Source organism: Petromyzon marinus, chromosome 24, assembly GCF_048934315.1.
Source record: "Petromyzon marinus isolate PM22_M1 ecotype Great Lakes invasive population chromosome 24, UKy_Petmar_22M1.pri1.0, whole genome shotgun sequence".
Lineage (NCBI taxonomy): Eukaryota > Metazoa > Chordata > Hyperoartia > Petromyzontiformes > Petromyzontidae > Petromyzon > Petromyzon marinus.
This window is the reverse complement of record NC_133690.1, coordinates 11,480,745-11,499,756: the sequence shown is the minus strand read 5'-3', so window position 1 is coordinate 11,499,756 and position 19,012 is coordinate 11,480,745. Positions and strand designations below refer to the sequence as shown.

General features: G+C 47.3%; 1 protein-coding gene across 15 annotated transcripts in view; it reads left to right on the top strand.

Annotated features, from left to right (window-relative positions):
• Positions 1-19,012, top strand: part of LOC116945543 (liprin-alpha-1-like) — a 273,534-nt gene that overhangs the window by 235,635 nt on the left and 18,887 nt on the right. For 8 of the 15 annotated variants that reach the window (XM_076069404.1, XM_076069405.1, XM_076069406.1 and 5 more), the window contains 6 exons: positions 2,335-2,513; positions 3,289-3,385; positions 9,577-9,658; positions 11,303-11,503; positions 15,310-15,372; positions 17,354-17,380. In XM_076069404.1, the coding sequence (XP_075925519.1) occupies positions 2,335-2,513; positions 3,289-3,385; positions 9,577-9,658; positions 11,303-11,503; positions 15,310-15,372; positions 17,354-17,380 (649 nt within the window). The remainder of the gene's footprint in view (positions 1-2,334; positions 2,514-3,288; positions 3,386-9,576; positions 9,659-11,302; positions 11,504-15,309; positions 15,373-17,353; positions 17,381-19,012) is intronic. The other 7 variants (XM_032959941.2, XM_032959938.2, XM_032959933.2 and 4 more) reach the window with 4 other exon arrangements.

Genomic DNA, 19,012 nt, shown 5'->3' with positions numbered 1-19,012 from the left:
GTGCTGCACTAGTGACGAATTGGCCACGTTCTGTTTACGTGACAACCCTTACTAGTTGGTTGTGTCGGGTGGTGGCGGGTTTTACGACACATTTATATATTGACGCGATCTAACCCAAACAAACCTCTATTATGAGTGTTGATCTTTGTTTTGTTATTTGTACTTGTGCACCACTGCCCACGCAGTTTTGTCAACTTATTTAAAAATATATATTGCTGTAAGGGTGTGTGTATGCTATTATTACACGTGGTCATCTACCCTTGTCCAGGTATTCATGGTGTCTTAAGCCAGCGGCTTACACGAGGTTTCGGGTGCAGTCTTTGGAATAGCTAGATGCTCATCCTAGAGGTCAGGGGTTAATGTTGGAAAGCATTTACTCTGTGCAGAGCCTCACAGCGATTACCTGGAGAGTGTCTCTGCACTGATAAGCAAGTGACAATCCATCCACCATCTGGCACTTATCTGTTGAGGACATCGATGGTTATTCCAAACAATTGCACCCGGATAACGGTGCGATTCACCCCTTTTTAGCTTCTGTAATTGGCCCGACAGATGGACAAAATTGTGTTGTCAGCCCCAATACCTATCTACATGCAGTGGCACGGGGTCAAACAGTCATGGCCACTGGAATGTGATCAATCTTTGGGCACGCTTACGCCGTACAGTTTGTGCATGGCAGCTTCCCTTGTACATTGATCAACTGTCGCATTTGTCTGTTAGTTAAATAGCTTTGTTAATTGGTATTCGGTTCCTTGGCTGCTTTCAATTAATGCTATGAATGTCAGTTGAAAGTTGAAGATATATTTCGCCTCAAAGTGTTAAGATTGTGAAATGGCATTGTCTAGATGAGGCTTGTTAATTTGCACTGTGGTAGCAGCAGGGTCTTAATGTTATTTTACTTGCAAGTTAAAACCCACCGGCACCATTGTTATCGCGAAGCAAAACATAAAAAAATGTAAATTTTAATTTAATTTTTTTTTAACTGCATTTATTTTTAGATCGATCCTCGCCAGAAAAAATATCCTCACGTCATTGCAATTCCCAACGTACTTAATTCACGGTCTTCTTTGCAACCTGTAGGCTCTCTCCGGCAGGATAATGCATCAATTTGGAAGGGGGGGTGGGGGGCGGGTGGGCGGGCGGGCAGGCAAGAACGGTAATTGCGTTTCCTGCTGACCATTAGCCTAGCTGCGACTCAATGTCTCGCAGACTCTCTCGGCCCTTCTCCTCCGCAAGAGAGAAATGTCCTCGCGAAGGTTTTGCTGAGGCCACGCGGCTGACGCCAGAGGGTTCATTCCCCCCCCCCGTCCCCCAGAGCTAAATCCTATCTCTGTCCTTGAGCGGGATATTTCTAGGTTGCCAACTGCAATTTTAGTGCAAGGCGAAAGTGACCATTTGTATCCAATTCCGTCTCGGGGGGTGGGGGGCCTGAACGGGCTCCAACAAGTCTTTCAGGCACGGCAGCGCTCTCCTTAGAAGAAAATATTTCATGAAAGTAATTTAAAGATATTACGCTCCTTTGCAGTTTGAGTGCTTCTAACACAGGCAATGCTATTGTTGGAATGCAGGTTTGTCGACGTGACCTTCTGGAAATGTATACGCCGTCCGTGTTTTAGAGCTTAACTGGACATACGTGTGTATGTATGTTGAACTTATTTTGCACCGTACGTAGTCATCCGTGCTAATAGGAAGTGTAACGGAAGGACATAAAACTAAACACAAAAAGCAGTTCTAAAGAAATTAGTTTGTCAATCTAGATTATTTAAAAGTGCACAGCTCCTGGCGGCTTCCTAATATCAGAAGGAAGAGCGTTCCAGGTGGCCACAGAAGCGCATCTGGCAGCACGCGATACAGTGACCGTCTTCACCGAGTCTGTGGACACTGAGAGTCTTTATGGGGAACTCATAGATATTTCTTGAAAGCTGAGCAATGTTGGGCCTTAGATGGTGCTTGGATGGTAGACCACCATGCGCAAACAGATGGTCATTGCGGGAATGCATGGTGGGCAGTGGAGGGCAGCGCAGACAAATCCATTGTTGTTCTTTACCTCTACGCTTTCACGTCTACTTTCCCCACCTACACCAACCCACGCACACACCAACCCACGCACACACCAACCCACGCACACACCAACCCACGCACACACCAGCGTGGTGAATTCTAGATAAGTAAGGCATTGTCCCTTCGTCCAGCAGTTCGATCGCTGCAAAGGCTGGCACGTGCGCATTGCTCGAAAGACATCCAAGCCGAGCAACGCTTATGAAATCGCCCGGCGGATCGTTACGTTGCCTCTCTTTTGAGTATCGCTGTGCCACGTTTGTGCCCTCCGTTTAGGCCACCTGTGGCCCAGGATGGCCAAGCCAGCAATCCCAGCAGCAGCAACAGCAGCCAGGACTCCCTGCACAAGGCGCAGAAAAAGAAAGGGATCAAGTCTTCCATCGGTCGCCTCTTTGGCAAGAAGGAGAAGGCTCGGATCACCGGGGCTATTAAGGAGATGCCTCTGCAAGGCCCAGGTACTTGTGCGCTTGTGCCATCAGCTTTGGCGCAAGTGTCCTCTTGCCGTGGATGCTGCCGCCGGCGGTGTAATAGGGGGAGAGGGTGCCGTGGCGGTTGGCGCACTGCGCGACGAATCCGGCGACCCGAGTTCGGTTCCCGCTCACGGCCAACACCAGTGACGATTATCTGAACCGGTCCTGGGTCTCCCGTAGGTCAGCTCAGCCTCAAATGAGTACCTGGTGTGGTGTGTAAACATCGCCACTGGGGAAGACACCCACCCCCTCGTGTGCCGTTCCTGCCTTCATAGGTGCTCACTTAACAGCACTTGCCCCAACAGTCTGTTAAGGCTATACGGGTCATCTTCGCCTTTGTAATTGTGAGCACACTGGACTTGCATTCCAGCGGTTGCCGTTCCGATTCGATCTCTTGCCACGGCAGTTTTATCCACCCCACCCCTGTTCATCCAGCGGTGCAAGCGGGTCATAACAATGCAGTCGACCGGCAGCGTGGTGGGGTAAATCTGACCCCCACCTGTCTGACCAGTGTGTGAAAGAGTTGGTCAGAATATCTTCCTAGAGCAGGGCTCCAGAGAAGCCATCCCCCCCCCGCCCCCTCAAGTGGAGGCGCTTCCACGAGTAGTTGAGGGAGCAAATCAGTTTTGTAGCGTCGCACTTTCGCCTGTTACAATCGGATGCCGGTCTTGTTCAGGGAACGTGGAATGTCCACCACTGGGATCGGAGGTGGGCACCGGCCCCGGTGCTTTTGACTTTGACCCGACGAGCCTGTCTTCAGCAGGAAGCCTCGGGGAAGTCGACAGTGCTACCCAGGATGCCCTGGGACTTGGGAAACTGGGGACGCAGGCGGAGAAGGAAAGGAGAATGAAAAAGAAGTAAGTGACTTGGGCTCACCTCTTCAGCATTCCCTCGTTGGGAAACTTTCTTTATCAGAGTCTTTATTCATACTGGAGGAATCCGATGAGCTATAAAGCTCTCGCAGATGTTCAGTCCGGGGGCAGGTCAGAACATGACCACAACAAACAATGAAAGCACACGTTCGGGGTGCAAAGTTACGGGAAAGGTAAACACATCACTAAAAATATATACACACAATTGAAGCTGAGCTACTTTTATCTTGCTGGGTAAAGTCCGCTGAGCTATGAGCTCAACATAGTGGCCGATCGTGGGGAAATTTATAGCAGCAAAATAATCAAAGTAATATAAACGCACATTTCTAAATGTGGAGGGAAAAACCGGAGAACCCGGAGAAAAAAAAATCCATGCGATCACGGGGAGAACATGCAAACTCCAAATATACAGCAGGCGTCAGGGTTGGGATCGAATCTACGACTTCCTGCATACCAGGCGAGGTAGACAACATCACACCTTAAAAAAATATAAAGTAGAGTTGCTGCCCCTAGACGCCGCCATGGTCCCGTTTGACGGAATTCATCGCTCCATGCGTCGACAGAACATGACGTGCAGTCCACTCGTTGTGCGTGCATCAACCGCAGAGATTTGCAGTTGAGCGAGCTCTTAAAATATCTATTTTTAATGACTGGTGTGTATATATGTATGCACGTATTTATCATGATTATAACTAAGATCTGTACTGTATAACATCTGTACTGTCGCAGGACACCCATAAAATAGAGAAGAGCAGCTCATTGGGCACTGCCTGCTGAAATAATATGACCCTATGTATGTTAAACTTATTTTGCACCGTGCATAGCCAACCGTGCTAATCAGATGTGCTGGGAATGGACAACAAACTAAAAACAAAAAGCACATTCTGGAAGCTAAGCAGCAATGAGCCTGGATAGTGCTCAGATGGGTAACCAGCATGCATAAAGCAAAACACTCAACTCATTCGTCAATAACGCTCTCTTAAATGGGAAAAATATATATTTCAAATAGGCAACGTTTTGGGTAATGACCCTTTATCAAAGCACATCAAATTCTATTTAATTTATATTCATAGAGCACCTTCACTCAGGGCGCTTGACATAGCTTACAGAACAGTGACAGAATAGAATGATTTATATGGCAGGGGCATGTTACAAAGATTGAGGAACGAGTGACAGTGATAGAGGGGTACTTGGGGATCACAAAGGGTAGGGGAAGGATGGGAAATAGTGGAGGGGAGAGCCACTGCCTGAAACACCGCCTATTATATATGTTTTATTCCTTTTAAGGCCACACAGTGTGATTGACCAAAATGTTGAGTTTTTTTTTTATAATTGTGCTTGTGGCCTCACTGCCAATGCAGCATCACCAAATAAAATTAACAAACGGCTGTTATGGCCTGCTGCGGGGATATGTTATCAGCAGAGTTATTAGCGTACAACAATGGATATTGTTGTCCTGTACTACTCTGCGTCTATGCTTCTGCCTGCAGTGTGGTGAAGTATGGCCAAAATAAATCCCGTGACCCCCACACAGCCAAGCAGTGGATATATTGACTCTTGTTTCATACGTGACCGATTAAAACATGTGAAATGAATAGTCACCAAATGTAAAATAAGCCGAGCACTTTCCTGTGTCGCAGTGCGGCACTTGAGATGACATGCCTATACGCGGGAGATGGTTTCCGAATGTCAAATACTCTCCTTCCACCCCCCCCCCACCAAATACGTTTTCTCAAAACTTTCTTCACCTCAATCAGATGCGTCCGTCATTTTCTGAATTCCTATTTTTGAACGATTGGACCACTTCTACTGAATTTCGCTTTAATGTACGATAAGAGTGAGGTTCAAATCATTTTCTGGCAGCTCGTGACAAAATAAAGTCATTTTGGCGAGCACAAAGGCTTACACGGTGATAGTAACTGCTCAGTCGTATTTCAGGCTGTTAAACCGTGTTTCATTTATTTTTGCGGATGTATTCGGCTTTATGTAACTGCAACATTTTCAGCATGCATGGTTTGATTAAGCATGAAATAAGTAGCCGCTGGATTGTTTTTTTTATTCCCTGGGTAACGTGCAGTATTGCTAATCCAGCATCTGCTCGTAGTGTGCATTTTTAAAATGTTGCCTTTGTAGATATACCACATTCTTGTGTACACTCTGTATCTATGTATAAAGCATGCTCCACACTGTCTGCATTTCAATGAAGGACATATATGCACTCTTGCTTATTTAGTCTCGCTATCACGTATATCTAGATTCTATAAACAGCCTGCTTCCGGTATGGTATCAAACAGCACTAAGGCCTGTGCCACCTCAATACGGTTGTACATATAATTACGTAAAATGCGGTCCTTTTGACCTACGTTGGAAATATGTTCCTGCAAGTGCATCGAAGGACATGAATACCACGAAGGTGAAAGTCGGCGTGTATATCACAGCCGCCTTTAGACTGCTCCATTAACTGCCTTGAAACTTGCCAGAATTTTAGAGTTCAAGCATGGTTGTGAACGCTGCAAGGTTTAAACAAAAATTCCCTCGCGATGCAAATTTGCTGTCGTCTTATATGATGATCCTGGCCACGTTCCATGAAGTAGAGTTGAATGAAGTAGAGTTGAATAGCCACTGAGATTGCAGCTTGAATTCTCCCACATTGTTCCAATATTATATTGATATATCAATAACGAAAAGTTGTATTCTTTGGACTCACAGTTACCACTGTTTAATCCCCTGACATCACTTGTAATGTTTGCACATATTGCTATAAATCGCTATGTATATATTGCTATTATCTCTTGATTCTCGCAGCGGCTTTTGGCGAGCCATCGGACAAAGAAAGTCACTGCATCGTGCGCGTTCAGATGCGCTTCCGTGGCCGTCTGGAACGCTCTTCCGATATTAGGAAGCCACTGGAGCTATGCACTTTTGCATCTAGATTAGAAGACAATTTCTTTAGAACTGCTTTTTGTGTTTAGTTTGTTGTCCTTCCCCTGCACCTCCGATTAGCACGTTTGCTATGTACGGTGCGAAAGAAGTTCAATATTTATACATACATATTTCAGTTTCATTTATTTGGTATAGCCCTGTGAGCCATTCGGCTCTTGAATCGGCTGCAACCGCAACAAACAAAAAACTAGAACAAGAAAACATCTTAAAGTGACTATGTGTGACTGTGCAAACAGAAAATCCAGGAAAAAACAGCAAAATATTCCTGAAAAAGCACCGTACACCAACGCTGTGCGCAAAAATCCCAGTGGGATGCAAGTCAAACAACAAGAACCACATATATATGATCCGCTGTGGTGTGAATATCGAACACAAACAATTTGAACGTTATATTTTTCCGAAAAGCATGATGGAACGTGGTACTGATGTAGACCAAACTATTGATAGTCGTTTTACAAAGAGCATTTGTCAAGTCAGTACAACACTAAGATGTCCTGCATAATGATGGTAAACAGAGTTCCATTTTCCTGCCATTATACATAAAGATGACTTTTTTTTATCCTACTAGAGCAACCATTTAAAGTATAAATACATAACCTCAAAGCAAAAAGCCAATGTTTACCATAAATAGCTGTGGGGTTGTTAATTAAAATTGCATTGTGCTATTCACCATGTAATTTACCCATGTTTGGGAGCCTTATATATTGAAGCAGATGTTTATATATATGAGAGATGAAAGAGTTGCTAATTCATGCTTTTCCTCTTGTGGGTTATTAGCTTTCGACTTTGCTGGTTTAATCGTAATCTAAAAGCATAAAACATTTCTGTTGTATGTCATTAACTGCCATTTTATCGGCTTGTCTCCAACACAATTTATCAAAGCATTTCCCATTCATCTCCAATCTTCCTTTCGTTTCTCTTTTGATTCGACCATTATGCTCGAGCTTTTATACGGCCCCCTTTGTTGTGGGCACGTTGCAGTCACTACGGACAACAAAGACGTCTTTCGTGTCCACAGAATGAAGCGCGCAACATCAACCATGAGACGCAGGGCCCTCGTGATGCCATCATAGTCTCCGACAGACTCATGTGGAATATTCCATTACGCTATACCTGTCAACCCCTTATCAGTGCCCTACCCTATTACGGACCAATTTTACAAAGTCCCATCAAAAGGGAGAAACACAAACAAATAGACAATAAAAATGTTGCCCATATTGAAACGGCTGTACGCTGTGTGGGCCTGAAAACTAAATTTCCCTGTACAAGAATACGGGTAAACCGTATGGGTTGACGGGGTTGCATTCATTGCAGGGATGATCAAGGACCGAGACATTAAGTTATTGGGCACGTTCTAGCAATACGTAATCTCATTTGCGTTTTACTTTAAACCATACCTTTTATTTGTACTTACTGGTGTGTTGCGCGCATGGCCATGTATCAAGTATAACAAGCAACCCTATCCTGTTAGTAAAGTAAGCCCACAAAGGATAGCCCAGAAATAAAGGACATGAGACTCGCGTTTGGAAAGTTGGTCATTGGCTGAGAAATTCTCTGCGATAAGTGGGATGACTCCACGCTTTGGACTCGGATCTGCGCATTACGTGCCGTTCAGCATATGCTGGGCTGGCGGCACGGAGGTGTGGAGGCCGTCTTCATTAGCGGAGTGTTCTACATATTGCAGTGATTCTGTGTGTGTGGCAGTAGAAAGTAAAGCAATTGTTAAACAACAACAACAACAACACGTTTTGGGCTATCTTTGTTCTACTTCTAAGGCTTATTTTCAAGACTGTGCGTATGCACAAAGCTTGGATTTCCCTGCCTATGTCACCTCCTCCTCGTCCACCCGCCACGCGCCCCTTTCCGCCGTGCCGCCATTTTTAATGCGTCCCCCCCTTGTCTCCCCTCTCCACCCTCTCCTCCATTCCGTGGTAAAAAAAAAAAGATCCGGGTAAGTCCACCTTCCCTCTAAGTCGTTCAGGGGAATAAATGAATGCCGTCAAAAATGGCGCTTGCTTCTTCGAATGTGGCAGACGTGAACTGGCAGAAGCTTTGGACGCGACCGGATTAAATTAAAGCCTTTAGTCGGCCTCGGCCTGCTAGCTCCAAATCGGGCTCCAAAATTGGGCACCAAAGTTGGTGCCATAGTCTCTTATTTTTTTTGATTGTCACAAGTATTTGTCACTCCAGCTGGGAATTATCAGAGCAGAAGCTGCGGTAATGTTTTTTTTTTTTATTGGGCCGTGTGAATGCACAATGAACAGATTGGCGAAGGTGTGATTATTACTTGCATCCAATCCTGTAGCGCCAATGGCCGTGTGTGATGATTGTGGCTAAGCGGTATTTCATCGGCTAAACAAAAAAAACCCTGGTAATTTGCAGCTGGAGGCATGAATTTTTGTCGGCACACCTAGACGTCAACATTCATTAAAATAATTGTCTTAAGAATGGATTCGGAAAACATCTATCAAGATCACGCTGGACTAAAGCGCTGGCGGGATCCCGCCTGCTTTTGCCCTGCATTTATTCCCCTGAAATGCGTGTCTCTGGCCGTGATCATGACACTAATACCTTGTTCCTGATGCTCCCTGTTGCATGGATTGTGTCTGCATGAATGTTTTGACTCAGCCCTAAACTGCGGCAACATGCTATTTTATGTACAACTGTTAGAAAATCTAAATTCGGAATTTAACAATGTGTAAAATAATCTGAACTTAACTCTCAGGCCATTTTTTTGTAAATGATATTGACGTCTCAAGGATTTGACATTAAATCCACGGTCATCTGTTCTCTGGCTCAAGCCAAACATTACAAGAAGCCATGGACACCTACAATTCCGAATAACCCAGTTTAGTTTGCCGGACAGATGGACGCAAATATGATGTCAACACCTTGGACGACCCTGTTTTCGGGCAGTCTAAATGTATTCATTTTTAAAGTAAACGGTTACAACAAAAAACATTCCCCCCCTTCTCCTGCGATGGTAAACGTGCAAGCCGACAACCGTTGCAATCTACGGGACAGCAGTGAGGAGGGGGGGGGGGTTACTTAACGCGCATCCTGCCGGGCGTCGTGGCCATCGTGTCAACGTATATACGCACCGTGTCCATTCGTAGGACCCTTGACGTTGTCTCATTCTTCACGGCAGACCTCCAGATCTCGGGTTTTACATTCGGGAGCCTTAACCGCCGCGTGGCTGATTGTTCTCTACTCTCTCATTCTGCTTTTGGTAGGCATGAGCTCCTGGAAGACGCGCGCAGGAAAGTCCTTCCCTTCGCACAGTGGGACGGGCCAACAGTTGTTGCCTGGCTGGAGGTAACTGCAGGGTGCATCCCGCGTCGCTATCCCACACCCAGTGCCAGCACCCGCCGCCGGCGTTGTGTTAACGTCAGCGCTGAGATGGCCAAGGCAGACGGTCGCTCACCTCCTCCTGTGCCTCGGTGGCTTCAATTGGTTCTCACTTACAATGCCTTGGAATCCGGAATACCAAACAGTGGATACTTAGCTTTGTGTGTGTTCGTCTTTGTGTGTTTTTCTTTATGTGTTCGTGCATGCGTATACGCGTGAGTTTCTGTACGCGAGTGTATGCCTGTTTGCGTGCATGTACGCATCCCGCAACCTGAGTTCGAATCCCGGCCACGGAAAACCGGTATTGGGGCTCCCCTTAGGTGGATTCGGCTTTATATGGGTACCTGGCGCAGTCGTGTAAACATGAGCAATGGGGAGCCGAAGGCAAGCAAGGCGTGGTAACTGCACACACCGCTCCCTTTGTGCCCCGTGCCGCCCGAAAATAGATGCTCGCTCACGGCACTTTCCTCAACAGCCTGTGTCGGTTTTACAGAGCATCGTCGTCTTTGTGCATCTATGTCCGCACCTCTTGCGACCACGTGGGTTCTCATGTGCACGCAAAGGCAAAAAAGACAAAGATCCCCCGTATAGCCTTAATAGACTGTAGGGGCAAGTGCTGTTAGCGAGCACCTATGAAGGCCGGAACGGCACACGAGGGGGTGGGTGGCCAGCACCACGCCCGACCGCCTTTGTCTCCCCAGTGGCAATGTTTACACACCGCACCATGTACTCATTTGAGGCTGAGTTGACCTAGGGGAGGCCCAGGACAGTTTCAGATAATCGTCACTGGTGTTGGCCGTGAGCGGGAATCGAACCCGGATCGCCGGGTTCATAGCGCTGCGCGCTTGCCGCTACATTATCGCTCCCCACGCAAAGGCACACACACACACACGCGCGCATGAGAGCATTCCTGCGTACACGTGTATGCGCGTGGGTGAACGCGCGAGCACGCTTGTGTGTATGTGTGTTATGCTTCCTGGGTTTAACTAGGCTGGATTGTGTGATTAGCTCGCAGATCCTTGAATCGTCTGGACACAATCACATCAGTGAGCTTCTCCATAGGCACGCCTGCGTTGACTCTGTTATGTAGCTCGCATGCCCAAGCATCTTCTGTTTGTCCAGATGGAGGGGCTAAACGGGTCCTGCATGGGCTGGAGAAGAGATGGGCTGATGTGGTACAGGAGGATGTGGAGCTGAGTGGCCTTGCCGGTTACTGGTACCGGTGGTGTTAACATTGACCTCTATGCAGGGGGCTCGTGAAGGAGACGACTGGGCAGTTGCAGGCAGTCGCCCTCCAAACAACAACAGAGGGCACAGCAGTGATGCTTACTGTTGTGAGCTGGGCGGATAAAATGCAGCAGGGGGCACAGGTGGAGCATCTGCAAGTAATCTCGGTCAAGTCAACCCACGGCACTTGGGTCTGTCCCGTGACCTCCTGCCAGTGAGCCTTTGACATTTCACGCGACGTCCTCAAAGTGCACCTAGCCTGGCACAAGCGCCGCGGCTGACGTCACCACCGCTCTGGTGGCGAATGGGCGGCTGCTGCCGCCGCCTTGTTTGCCGTCGCCGTAACGCACCGCACGTGCACGCGCCGCGCTTGTGCCCGAGCAGCTGTGGGTGGGCATGCCGGCGTGGTACGTGGCCGCGTGCCGCGCCAACGTCAAGAGCGGCGCCATCATGTCGGCGCTGTCGGACACGGAGATCCAGCGCGAGATCGGCATCTCGAACCCGCTGCACCGGCTCAAGCTGCGCCTCGCCATCCAGGAGATGGTGTCGCTCACCAGCCCCTCGGCGCCACCCACCTCCAGAACGGTACCACAGGCGCCGCGCGCGAGCGAGCGAGCGAGCACCGTCTGCCGACGTTGCCGGCGCAACGTTGCGTTGAGGGCGCGGGTGGTAAACGATGATTCGGGCGGTGGCGGCTCGGCTTTGCCGGTTCGCGGAGGCAACACGTTTTTTACTTTTCGCGTGGTGCTGAAAAAGCAACGGGACAAGCTTACACTTGTGCGTGTTGAGTTTTGGAAAGCCTTTCGATGGCGTCTGGAGTCAATTGGTACCACCTGCAAAAGCGGCCGTTGGGCAACGGTCTGTGATGCGAGTGATGGATTGCATTTCAACGCGGTTACAATTACGTGACTCGGCAATTCCCCTCTTTGGGCGTAGGTAGCCAGACCTGCCACGTGCGTACGTTTTTTTACGTGGCCAAGTGCAGTCGGTCCCAGCGTGTGGTCTGAAGTAATGCGTGCAGGTGGACTAATCGAGGAACTGGAATAAGATGAGGGCAGTGGTTTCACCAGCTACCTTCTCCACAGGACCCGGCACAATGTGGTGCCACGGTGGTGAGATGTTTACTACCTCGCCTGGTATGCAGGAGGTCATGGGTTCAATCCCGACCCTGACGCCTGTTTATTGGGAGTTTGCATGTTCTCTCTTCCTGTGGTGGCATGGTTTTTACCTGCACATTTATTATTAACATCACACGTTGAGAGTATTTGGCTGCTATAAACTTCCACATGATAAGCCACTTCATTTGTGGCCAAGCCACTTCTGAAATAGAGCTGTAAAACTCGGTGGGCCTTTCCTGGTAAAATACGAATTGTTTAGTTTGTTCCGTAATATCAGTACTTTCCCCTACAAGTATATCAGGTACAATGTGGATCTGTGTATTTATCTTCTATTCGTGTGGCCACTGTGGCGAAAAAGGTGAGCACCGCGGAGTTTGCGATCCCAAAAACAATGAGTTGAAATCTCTCGTCAAAAAAGAAGGCTGAGATCTGTTTGCCGGGCTGCTGATGTAGATGCAGAGCAACAACTCACAGTTTCACGTTCAGGTGGTCAAGCCAGCAGACAACTGCATGAGGAGTAGCGGAACGTCTCGCTTTGATGTCTCCTTCGTATTTGTGGATCGACCATCGCGTCCGTTATACGTTGTGCGGTCTGTTCTGGATGACCACGGTCACACACTGGAGAGAGTGCGACTCTGGTCAATGGTCATACTGTAGCGAGTCATTTGGCAGATTGCTTGTGGTGAGTTAAAATGTCGTGCCAAATGAGAAACATGATTATTAGATGAAAGGATATTTTGCTGCAGTGTTTTGATATTTGGCCGTGTTGCCCTTGACTGTTCGCAACGTTCCTCCTGATTTTTTTCATATATTCTTAGCATGAGCTGAAAAAAGAGGGAAAAAATCAAAGCAGATATCGCATGGTAAATATTGATAGTGCGCAGCCAAAGCAATCCGTGTGTGAAATTGAATAAATTATGGATAATCTTGCAGCGGGCATAAAAAAATTAGAAGTGCAGATACGTTCAAATAAAAATTGTAGCGCAAGAACGATAGATGTGACATTTAAAAAGAATGTATATGTCATGCAGACCGATTTTGTTTGTTTGTGTGTGTCTATGTGGTATGTATGGTACCTGCAGTGTGTGTTACTTGTCTTGGGTGGAGCGTGAGCACAAACGTGGCCACGCGAGTTCAATTCCTCCCTGTGGCTACTGTCACCAGCGTCGTTAAGTATGGTCAAACAAGCCTCATGAACGACACAGCATGGGGAAGCCTTCATCCAGCAGTGGACTGACAAAGGACCCTGAAGGATTATAATTATTACGATGTATTTCCTTGGTCTTATCAACATAATATTCATTAAAAAAAACCCATTCCAACTCTCTTTGAATGATGTTACTTAAGGATCCCAGAAAACCCTGCAAATTGTTATTTTTAATGTCAGATTTGATTGTTTAAGATTTGTGTTTATATGCCGTGGTTAAATATAGTTCATAGTTCCATTTATGTGGTATAGCCCTGTGAGCCATTCGGCTCTTGAATCGGGTGCAACCGCAGCAAACAAAAAACAAAAACAAGAAAACATTTTAAAGTGACTATGTGACTGTGCAAACAGAAAATCCAGGAAAAAAACATCAAAATATTCCTGAAATAGCACCGTACACCAACGCTGTGTGCAAAAATCCCAGTGGGATGCAAGTCAAACAACAACAACAACAACCACAAGGCAACTAAGATTAAGGCCATCAGTCTAACTCCGTACTACAATAAACAAAAACATGGCCAAACCAAAAAACTTTTCGAAATCACCAAAATAACGCCATAAATGCAATCTAACAGTGATCATAGTATGTGGTACACGCTGGTGAGGGATTAATCCAACCACCCATGTTGGAAGCCGGAGGCACTGTTATATCTATCCCTGAGGATTAGTGTATAAAAACTAGGTCATCCCAGCCTTAATTATTACAGCAAAGTCAAAGCTCCCATTTCAAACCTTGGTGTAGCACAGAACAGTATATGTGTGCCAATGTTTACGTATGTATATTTCACAAGTAGTGTAATTTAAATAGACTGGAACATTGGTTCATGCTTCTTCTGTTATCGGAGTAGCATATGTGTGTGTGTTTTTTTTAAACGTGTTTTGTAATATTATCTGTATTTGTCTTTGCATCTAAAACTACACCAGGGCCTGTGACCGTCTCTCTGAAAATGAATCACAACTGTATTGCCATTGACTTTTGCTGCACCGTGGCTCGTTGTTAACACACAGAAATATTCAATTCCAACGTACAAGCTTCTCTCGCTTTCTGCGGTCGTCATATATTCGTTCCGATCAAAGGGCGCACAAAGCAAAACCGCACGAGGCGACAGCTGCCTGCCGAGTATCGCGTACAGCACACACAGTACACACGCAATGCACGCAGTGCGCACACAGTGTTGTCCCACGTCCGACTGCATAGGGGTGCCATGGTGGGAATTTGTTAACTACCTCACCCGGTATACAGGAGGTCACGGGTTCGAGCCCAACCCCGATGCCTGCTTTATATTTGGAGTTTGCATGTCTCTCTCCCCGTGGTCGCATGGATTTTTATCCGCGTCTTCCGGTTTTTCCCTACATACTTCGAAACAAGTTTCTAGAGTATTTGGCTGCTATAAATGTCCACGTGACAAGCCACTTGATTGGGCCATCATTTGAGTATGGGCCGGGTCGCTTCTGAAAAGTGCTGTAAAGCTCAATGTGCCTTGCATGGTAAAATAAAAATAGTTTAATAGTGGCACTTTGGGTGACTTCAAACCGCATAATACAGAAAATGTTGGGTAGAAAGAGGTTAGCCGTGTGTAAAGGAAATCGCACAAACCGAAAACGCCTAAAGCGAGAGGAACCTGTACATTCAGGTTGATTGAACGGCTGTCCCAGACCAGAGTGAACAAAGGCTGAAGGTTGATTTGCAATTACTGCATTGCCATGCCAATGCATGCTGCAGTGATCCGTCTAGACACACAAGGGGGAGGGGGGGGCCCTTTGACACAGGTGCATTTAACCCAGCAGCAAAGGGCAGCGCTGCGTACATTCACTCCCCCTTGGGGGGGGAGGGGGGGGGGCGCGGGGTGCATTCAACCAAGCGTCTTTAGCGTACCTGGGGGAACCGAAGAAAAACAAAACTTAACCATTGACGGCCACCGAGCATATCCTGAGGCCTGTTTTGTGCGTGATGTGCGTTGGCGACGTCTGGACCTTAACCAACACTAACAACTTTCTCGCCGTCTCTCTTGTCGCTTTCTTTGGCTTGCGCCGTGCTCGCATTGGCTGCTTTTCGCGGTGTCTAGTCGACGGGCAATGTGTGGGTGACTCACGAGGAAATGGAAAACATGGCGGCGGCTCCCAAAACGGTCAGTGCTTCGTCGCGTCTACTCCCGCATACTCTCGCGGCTTTCCGCCGATCTGCGAGAGGGGGGGAAATCGCTTGTGAGGTTTTGGGATTGGGAGTGAGAAGCCCTGATTGGTAGGCCTCTGTAAAATCCAACGCGGGACTTGCGTCCGCATCGTAACAAGTCCACTTTGTGGTCCCGTGGTAACGATCGCCCGTTGAGGTTCATTTTTGGCGTTTGCCGAATTCCAACAGATGCAGTTTTGTTAACGTTTTATTGTAAACGCCTCTTGAATAAGTTGTGAATTTGAAAAACACGAATGCACGCAACGTTTTCACAGTTACCGTGGCAAATGTTTCAGAATTGTTAAGTTGTTTGGAGGCTTATATGTTCGTGTAGTGTCACGTCACTGCCATCATGACGAATGGAGAAGGTTTATGACTGCTACTCGCTCATGACGATAACATTACAGTTCAGACTCAGGCTTCTTATTGCAAAGTCCCAAAATCTTGTAAATTCTTAACTGTATGGACTATTTTATGGTGCGTTTTCAGATGGGTGTGTACACCTTGCTGCAATTCCCTTCCTCGTTATCTCTGATTTTGTGAAAGGAATGAATTTCCACTGCTGTATGCCTTGTCATGTTCCTGGTTCGTCCCTTTGTGTGTGGTTGCAGGATAATTAGGATCTTGGGATGTCTTGTTATGTTATGTTATGGAAACCGAACGGCAAACTTTGGAGAATATAATACATATGTCCCTTTGCAGGCATTATTAAGTACATTTAATCTCGTACTTTTTAACCCTTCCTATCAGTATTAACCACTGCTATTTTGTCCTGCTGGGGGTGGAAATACATATATATGGGCTGGTAATAATGTTGACTTTATGAAATTTTATTATCGCCATCAACATCGTCTACAAAAATAATGTATTAAAATTCTATTTAGTTTTTTTTTATCTTCCCTCCAGCAGCGCATATTAGCACACCGTGTGCCAATGAATTCTCTGCGAGGCAATTCCAAACAGTCGCTCGACATATTGCTGCCTGAAAACTAATCACACCAGCTTTTGCATTGCATGTGTTGGCGTCATTTTTCAAACGAGCAATAGCTGCTTTTCCCCGTACGACTTTCCGCTCCGCTTTTACCCGAAGTGAGACCGGTGCTATGATTGTGCAGAAGCCAGATGGCTTTGGCGCTATTAACGTACTTGAAATTAAAATACATTAAATTTTGGTGGATAACTTTGAGAGGCAATGTGTTATAATAAAGCGCACGCACACACCAAAATATGCGTATATTTATTTATACACGTATAGGTGCTGCGAATTAATAAATACACTTGTTGTAAAGCCTATCGATGTTTTGCATAAAACTACCATGTGGCCTAACCCAAAAAAATATGGCTACGAAACCTACATTTTAACTTAACTCTATGTATAGAAATGAAAATAATCATTGGTGATGGCGTGCACTTTGAGAAATTATGTTGGCTCAGTTATGAACATGTTACAGACTTGTATATCATCGAATGACCGTCATGGTATATCAGTGCACAAATCCATAACTGTGCATACACATGTGGATTATCTGTCGTAGATAATCATGGCGCCTGCGGGATTTTGTTCCGCCGCACGTGTACGCGCGGAATGCCATTTGAACCACACAGACGTTGCAGATGTGAGCATGCACGATTATTAATGGTTGTTTGTTTGGGTGGCAACAGAGCTAAGTTTAACGGGCGCTAATGAAATGCGTAAATACCGGGTGAGAGAGTCGACGGGAGACCACCGTGCTAATTGCATCGGCCGCACCCGCAGAGATGTTCACTTCGCACCGCGGATCGTTGCGTCGCTACGGGAAAGGCGGCTCCTACGGGCTCTGCTGCGCTAACCCTGGCTTGGCGTGCACTAACACCGACTAACGTGTGCTACTAACGCTGACTAGCCCCCCTTGCACTGTCCTGTTTTTTTGTTCGTACCGCACCCATTGGAAAAGCAGGATGCCGATGAGGGAAGCTGGGCACAGGTGGGCATTTTAACTCTCGGTGGCGTTTCTGTGAGTGGTGTTTTTGCTTTTATTGTTGGACCAAGCGCTCGTGCGTGTTCGTATGTATGTTTGCATATTTCCGTGGGGAACGGTCGTGTAGCGGTCGGCGCGCTGCGCTACGAACACGGTGACCCGAGTTTGATTCCCGCTCACGGCCAACACCAGTGATGATTATCTGAACTGGTCATGGGCCTCCTCTAGGTCGACTCGGACTCAAATGAGTACCTGGTGTGGTGTGTGAACATCACCACTGGGGAGACATTGACGGCCGGGTGTGGTGTTGGCCACCCACCCCCTCGTGTGCCATGCCTACCTTCATAGCTGCTTGCTTAATAGCACTTTGCTGAACAGTTTTCTTACAGGCTGAACAGGGGATCGTTGTTTTTGTATGCATGTTGAACTTCTTTCGCACCGTACATAGAGCAACCGTGCCGATCGGAGGTGCGGGGGAAGGACAGCAAACTAATCACAAAACAGCATTCTAAGGAAATTAGTTTTCAATCTAGATTTAAAAGTCCATTCCTCCCAGTGGCTTCCTAATATGGGAAGGAAGAGCGTCAAGCCAATGTGCTTTGTTGGCTCAGGCGCGTTTATACACGAACGACTTAACTCAACTCTTCAACATATTTCTGCTCTGAAGAAGAGAGCATTTTGTCCATCACTTTAGAAAGAGCCAGGCTACCGACAAGTCTCGCCTCCGGTTCGTGCCTCAGGGTGCAAGACGCCGTGTGGTCGTGGTTACCGCACTGCGCCACGACCCCGGCCGCTCCAGGTTCGATTCCTTTGGCCAGGCTCAATGCACGACAATAGAACCGAACTTTGCTCGCAGAGTCCCCCAGAGGGCAACTCGGCCCGAAGGCCCGAGTACTTGGTGTGGCGTGCGAATATAAGCACTGCTCGGGGGACAGAACTGTGTAGGTGTGTGTGGCATGCTGGTTCACGTCACAGGGCGGCGTGGTGGCGAGATGTTGACTCCCTCGCCTGGTATGCAGGAGGTCGTGGGTTCGGTCACGACCCTGACGCCTGCTGCTGTATATTTGGAGGTTGCATGTGTCTCTCCCCAAAATGAGTACCTGGTGCGGTGTGTAAACATTTGCCACTGGGGAGACAAAGGCGGTCAGGCGTGGTGCTGGCCACCCATCTCCTCGTGTAACATTCTGGCCTTCAAAGGTGCTACACGCTAACAGCACTTGCCTCAACAGTCTGATCAGACTATACGGGGGATCTTTCTGCATGTGAATTCCTGGTATTAAGGAATGGGCGCTGTGGTCGAAATCTCCCCCAGCATTTTTGGAGTTTGTTGACAATTAATAAACATCACCTTGCCCGCAATCATGGGGGTAACCTCAAGCTGCAGGGAGGTCTGCAGGCCAGGTGCAGGTTAATTTAAATTGGGCAAATCCATAAGGCCAAGGGAATCTGGCACCAATCTCCCCATCCTTCCTCCTCCTCCTCCCCCAAAGCCCTCGTCTCACAAGCACCTGCAGCCGTTTGAAGCGGTGTGACGTTAGCAATGGCAGTGGACGTGCTTTGGCTATGTCGATGACGTGACGCAATGAATGACGTGCGCTTATATCGCTGCATGAAGATCCTATTGAAACTCACTTCGTC